The 6926-nt window shown below is 52.0% G+C and overlaps 1 protein-coding gene across 1 annotated transcript in view; it reads right to left on the minus strand.

Annotated features, from left to right (window-relative positions):
- The window catches only part of LOC111149480 (CD44 molecule (Indian blood group)), an 86409-nt gene extending 81088 nt beyond the window's left edge, over positions 1-5321 (minus strand). Inside the window, 1 exon segment of the mRNA XM_022506573.1 lies at positions 5101-5321. Coding sequence (XP_022362281.1) covers positions 5101-5167 — 67 coding nt within the window. The 5' untranslated portion in view covers positions 5168-5321.
- Between the last annotated feature and the right edge of the window lie 1605 nt (positions 5322-6926).

Below are 6926 nucleotides of genomic sequence, written 5' to 3' on the forward strand. Positions count from 1 at the left end.
TGATCAGGAAGTGGAGAGCAGAGGCATATGAAATGTTTCTCCCCAATACTTCTCCATGTTTTCAGAACCAAATATCAATTTAATTGGACCCTAAACTGAAGAAGGCATTGTCAAGCTCTGAATTCATTTATGCAAAACACCTTGCAAAGGTTTGACTCTTAATCACACGAAGCCATACATTTATTGGTAGAAAAATGAGACCCTAAGACAAAATATATACTACGCGTTAATTGGTAGAGTGTTTGCACATTTGAAATCCTGACTTTCCTGGGAAATTTGGCATGCACAATCACTTTATCCATACCAAGCCAGATTCCACAACCACAGACTAGAAAACACTCCTTCCTAACTCTGTCAGGTTGGTCCGGCTTCCCATACCCTGGATGACCAGCTTTGGGGGAGGACATTTTTTTTAAAGATTTTATTTATTTATTTGACACACTGAGAGAGAAATCGCAAGTAGGCAGAGAGGCAGGCAGAGAGAGAGGGGGAAGCAGGCTCTCCGCTGAGCAGAGAGCCCGATGCGGGACTCGATCCCAGGACCCTGAGATCATGACCTGAGCTGAAGGCAGAGGCTTAACCCACTGAGCCACCCAGGCGCCCGGGGGGAGGACATATTTTAAGAAAAATTTCAACTTGCCAAGTGAGTGGAGAGTGGGGTTCAAATTTAAAGTAGGGGGCACCAGGCTACCCTGATCGTTCTAAAGAACACTTGTGTACTTCCTAGTCAAGCAGAGACACAAAGGAAATTGAGTCATCAGCTTCTCGCTGTGCAATCCCCCAGAATTTCTTTCTGAAGCAGAAAAGATCCCCTTTGAGAACCATGCTTTGTCTGACAGCATCTGCCACCTGCTTCTGCTCACCCTTGCACAAGAGCCACTTCCTTTTCAGGCTCTGGGTGGAGCTGGCTGAACCGAGGTGCTGGGGAGACATAACTTGCCAGCCTCTGTCTCAGTCCTAGCCAAGACCCAGACCCAGCCAGAGCCCTGGCCTAGCCCCAGCCCAACACAACCTAGCTCCAGTCCCAGGACAGCCTCCAGCCCAGCCCAGCCCAGCCCAGCCCCAGCCCTGCCCCAGCCCTAGGCAGGACCCCTGCTGGGGAAGCCCAGCTTGCCTCCCACCATCTCTACTCTGTCAGGGAACCCCAGCTTAGAACCATCAGCCCAGAAGCCGTAGACAGATCTGAAATCTCACTTGGGTGGCTGCCTGTCACCTTGAGTTCCATACGGCTTTCAGTTCAAGATCCTTGACTTTTGTAGAAGACCATGTCAGCCCACCACCTGAGTCCTTAAGGCTTGTCCTCGCTGGGCCACATACAACCTGCTAAACACCGGGGGCCTCTGCAGAGCATGTGATGAGGGCCTTGCTAGGTTAATGCATCTAAAATGCTTGCAGGGTTAGGGTGAGGAACTCTGCAGGGGCTCTTCTTTAATTTTCAGGCAGGAGGGAATTGCCCTAACTTGTCTCTTAGATGAGAAGCAGAGCCTCTCCCTTTTTTCCAAGCCTGCAAATGAGAGCATGTCTAGAAGGGCAGCTGAACTCTGATAAGGCAATTGACTTATTTTAGTAACAAATAACTAGGTTGGCATCTCTTGACAGCTGTGGCCAAGCCTGGGGAGAAACAGTCCAGGGTAGGGCAGGGTAGGGCAGCCAAGAGTCCACAGAGCCTGCCAGGGGGGAGAAGCCATTCACACCAGGCTTCATGTTAGTTGGTCACATGGGAGAGGGAAGGGAGGAGAATCACACACACACACAATTTCCCAAGTAATGAATCAAAGGAGTGTAAGCATTGGAGTCTAACACTCTAATGTTAGACAATGGGAAACCCCATCCCCACCGTTTACCAGCTGTGTGTCCTTGGGCAAGTCACGCCTCCTCCCTGAGCCTCAGTTTCTTGATCTAGAAAATGGGGTTAAGAAAGTGCTAAACATATACAGGACTGTCATGAGGCTTATACAGAATAACCTATTCAAATCCCCCAGCTGAGTGCCTAGTGCAGAGCTGGTGCTCAGTAAATGGCACTTCCTGGGACTTAGCATTCTTCTTTGCAGTAGCAGCGTGAGGCTTCGAGAAGAAACTCTGCTTTGTGGTAAGAAATACGTATCATTATTCTTCTATTAAGCTCAAACTGGATATATTGTAGAGTAAAATTTTAAAAATGCAGTGGATGTTTAATATAGCATTTAAGGTGTGAAACAAGAGTTGTGCCCATTGCAGGGACAAGAGGTGGGGGCTCATCACTGTCCTGGATGGTACAGGTGTTTCAGAGACTCGTGGATGGAAAATGTCCAGCCCTCAGTCCATCTGCAAGAGGAAAAGTCACTCCTCCCTCCTTTTCAGGATCTGTTTCCTCCATGGGAAAAAAGAGGATTTTTCTAAATGGTCCCTGGAGTCCCCACTGCTGAGTCTATGACAATGAGTCAAGAAATATTTCTTGAATGAATGGAAGGGGATCTGTCATAAGTTAAGAATTTCATGCTGCCTGTGCTGCTTCTGCGTGGGGTGATTTGGAAGAAAATGGAACCTTTTCCTACTGGCTGCCAGCCTCAGACACACCTACTTGGCCCTGCGCCTTTGCAAGAAATAAGATGTCCAATGTGTATCTGGGGAGCAACCGAACTGATTGATGCTAACCTCAGCAACGATGGATTTCTTGCTTCTGCACCTGGGAAAACTCAGCCAAAGCCCTAACTCCCAGGAAGAGGGGTCTCTAAAGTCCACAGGGAGCAGAAGGGCCCCTGCCACCCCTAAGCTCCAGAGCCCTCAGATGCGCCCCTCTTTCTCAACACCAGGGGCGCAATTCCCAAGCAGTGAGGAGAGAAGGAGAGGAGATGTGGGAGGCCTCCACCCCCTTGCCCTCTACCTAGGGCCACTTTCTTTCCCCTGCTTATGACACCAAGTTCAAAGTGTCTATTCTCCAACTTAGTTTTTGGGTCCCGTGTTGGCCATTTCTATACTTTTTGCTTTCTGACACGGAGGATGGAGGCCTTCTTCCTCCCCAAAGCTTTGTTCCTTTCCAAAGTTTCCTCGTTGTCTTTTGGAGGCGTCTCTCCTTACTAATCTACCCACACTGTGGGGGGGGGGGGGACTGGGGCAAAGGTACTGCCCATACCCCCCACCCCAGCTCCTCTTCCTCTTTCCCCCTCTGCCTGCCCAGCCGACCTGCTGTTAAGTCACGTCTCCTTTCCAAGTCTCAGTTCCTTCATGAAAGCCAAAGCTCTGACAGTTATTGCTACTGGCACTTTTTCGTGCTTCCTCCAAATGATGCTGCCCAAAAGGACCATGAAAATGCGGGGCAGGGAGTGAGGCTTCTGGTCTCTGGGAGAACCTCAAGGGTCAGGACAGCCCCAAATATTTGGGGACAGGGCCCTTCAGAAGAATCAGGGAGACCAGTTGGAAGGAGTCAGTAATCAGGATCCTCAGAAACAAAGCAGAAGAAACACTGGAAGGTAATACACAGATAGACGCCCCTGGAGGACCCAGAGAAGGCCGGGCCAGGGCTCTCCCTGCACTCCAGATTTTCTCTTCTCTGGCACCTGGAGTGTTTTTGCCTTTCAAGGGCTTGCTGGAGCTCAGTTCGCCTTAAAGTCCTCCTCAATGGCCTCTGATCCACCTGAGCCCTCTGTCCCCAAACTCTTTCCAAGGATGTTTGGACTATCCATACAGTCTAACATGTTCCCACTAAGCACAGGCTCATGGACCTGGGTTCACACGTGCACCAATCCTTCTGGCTATGTGAAAACTGACAAGTTACTTAACCTCTCTGAGCCTCGGTTTGTTTCCGTCCTGTAAAACAGGGCTAGTAACAGGACACTTCTCCTTGGGCCACCATGAGCATAAAGAAAGTTAACACTTATGAAGATTTAGCACAGCGTCTGGGCCCCTGAAAGCATGTAGAAAACGGCGTCCGGAGCTGGCATTTCTTCTATTAGTATGATTATCATCGCTATTACTATTTCTGTTTCACCAATCTAACTCTTCAATCCTCACTCATCCCCAGCCCAAAATACCCAGGTAAAACTGTGTCTTTACTTTCTTGGTCCCCCCAGAGCTGGGTTTAATAAAGACTTGCTGAGTAGAATGAACCATAGGCTGAGCTGTCTTAATGACCCAGCTGGCACTTCTTAAAAGAAAAATTAATTTTGCTAGCAATAAGCAAATCAGCCATGTAATTATCTGTACATATACAGACAAAGAGAAGGAACGCCTGGAGTTCGGTCTCACCAGAATAGCCCACGAGCCATCTTGCACTCCAAAGCCACTGAAGGTACAGACCCTGTTTGGATGGGGCATGGCAGCCCCAGCTCCAGGGTCCCTAACACGACCCCGATGCCTAGGCTCCCCTCCCTGCTCTGAGGCTGCCAGGCAGGGAATGTGAGCCACAGTACTGTCTGGATTTCCCCTAACTGATTGGCAGAAGCAGGAGGCTCGCAAGGATCCAGTAGCTGGCTCAGTCACTGCCCTTCCTGCTCACACTCCCTGCCCCTGGCTGGCACCTCGTGGAAACCCAGAACCTCACAGAGCTGGTTCAAGTTCCCACAAGCGCTAGATAGGCAGTGACTGGAGCCAGCTCCAAGAGCGTTGGAACCCAGGTCCAGTGGGGAGCTCCAGGGCACCCGCACCCCTTTCTGGAAAGCTCATGGCCATCAGCCCTCACACCACCATCTCTACGGCCACCTGGCCAACAGCCCCGGCCCCGCCTAGCTCTGCCCTGCCCGGCCGCAGCCCAGCCAGGCTTCCAGCGCCCGTGGGCACACGAGCCTGTTGGTCCAGACACCGGTTGCGCGCACCCAGGAGTACAGTTACTTTTTGCCTTGTGCTCCGGCACCAGCGACCTCACCCAAAACCGCGCGCCGGCAGCCTGCCCGGCCAACTTTCCTCGCTCTTTATCTTTTCCTTTGAATCCAACGGTGCTTCCCTCCAGCACACTCTCCAACGGCTTAGCGCAAATCCTAGCCCCGCTCTCCGGAACCAAATCCACGCGACCCGCCTCCCACTTGCCTCCGGTCCCCGGTCCCTGGGACCAATTCAGCCAGGTGGCTACCGGGTCCCTCCGGGCCGCCCAGGCCACTCCCTCCCGCTGCCCCCCGCGGCACTCACCGATCTGCGCCAGGCTCAGCTGCAGGAGGCACAGTCCCCAGGCGAAGCGCCCCCAAAACTTGTCCATCGTGCGAGCGAACCCAGAGAGCGAGCGCGGGGCGCCGGAGGGTCGGGGGCGCTGGGCAGAGGCCGGCGGAACACGGGGCGAGCGGGCCGGACGGAACTTATCAGGGACTGGGGTCCGGCTGGGCAATGAGGGCGCCTGGGAAGTTGGGTGCAGTTTTTATTCAAGGGCTGAAAGAGTGACCTAAGAGGGAGGAGGGAGCGAGCGCAGGACACACCCAAGCGAGGGGGCTGTGACTAAGCAGCCGACAGAGGTTTAAAGACGTAGCAGCCCTCCCCTTCGCTGGCCCTTCCGCCCCCGCCCCGTGCTTCGCCGAGACCGTAAATCCGGGCGGCCTGGGCGGGCGCCGGGAGGGCCGGGGTGCCTGTGCGCCCCGGGACGCACCGGGGTCTTCTCCCGGCCCGCCGGGAGGGCGGCCTCAGGACCCGCAAGGGATTGACTGGATCCCCAAACCCAGCCGCCTTGGGTTCAGCCTCCGACCCCTCCTCTCCGCTGAGTTTCTCTGAGAATCGGGCTTGGGAGTGGTGTCTCTGGGTTTTGCAGCCAGCTGGATATTCTGGGAGGGGAGATGGCCTCATGGCAAGGAGGTCTTGCATGGAGAGCTGAGTTCCCGTGCTTACGTTGGGTAGGAGGGATCGGGAGCTTGTGATTCTTCCCAGGGGAAGAGGATGAGCTCCTTCTTCTTCCCAGTGAAAGAGAAGCCAAGTTCTCCTGGCTCGGGTGGAGTTTTGCTTTTTATCAGGGCTGCTCAGAGAAAACAAAAGAGGACCAGTCTTGGGACTGCTACTTCCCTCTTCCAACCCACTGTCATCTTCCAGCCTCAGGCTGATACGTGGATCCATCCAGCCACTCATCCATCCAGTCACCCATACTCACTCATCTTCCCAAACATCCTTCCACCTGCCTTTTCACCTGTCTACCCATCTATCCATCCCTTCCATCTACTTATCCAACCACACATTCTTCCTTCCATCCATCCAACCATCCATCCATTTATTCTTCAGATCACCCTCCTATACAACTTCTCCACCTTCCCATACATCCTTTTCTAAGTGTCTTCATAAACCTACATCCATCCATCTGTATACTATCCTCTTCTCCAGCCAGGCACATCTGTTCATCAGTGTATCTATCCATCGCCCATCCACCCATCACCCACAAATCCAGCCACCACACAAACATCCATACATCCACCCATCCTCTCTTGCTCCTGTTTAGGCTCCAATGATGCAAACATTCATCTACTTTCCCTCCTCCGTCCTACCCAGTACATCTCAGAAAGAGAAGGAAGATTGTCCTGTTCTTCAAGAGAGGAATTTTGAGTTAGAAAAGTCACCCTTTGCATTATAATTTCATATCTACCTATAACATAACAGTGATTTCGTATTTGAGAACAAGAGCAGTATTTATTGTTGATGTGGACCACCAGAAGTGTAACTGAATGGCCTTTTTGCCCGGTGGGGTACACAGAAAAAGATAATGCTGTCCGTGACTTTGGCATGATCCTGAAGGTGCCGTGCCAGGATTTCTGACCAAAGCAATTCCTCTTTGGTTTTGTTATTTATGGGAAGAAATTGAAAAATTGGGAGAAAGCGTATGCAGCCATCCCTTATTCACCAAACCTGTAGTGAGTGCTCAGGGATATCAAGATAAGTAAGATCTGCCCTACCTTCAGGGGCCCCACAATTTGGTAGAGAATCAGACTCACAAGCTGGCTCTTAGCATACAATAGGAAATGTAGTGCAGAATCCCTGTGAGCAGA

The sequence above is a fragment of the Enhydra lutris genome, unplaced genomic scaffold (genome assembly GCF_002288905.1).
Source record: "Enhydra lutris kenyoni isolate GAN:26980312 unplaced genomic scaffold, ASM228890v2 scaffoldscaffold22, whole genome shotgun sequence".
Classification (NCBI taxonomy): domain Eukaryota; kingdom Metazoa; phylum Chordata; class Mammalia; order Carnivora; family Mustelidae; genus Enhydra; species Enhydra lutris.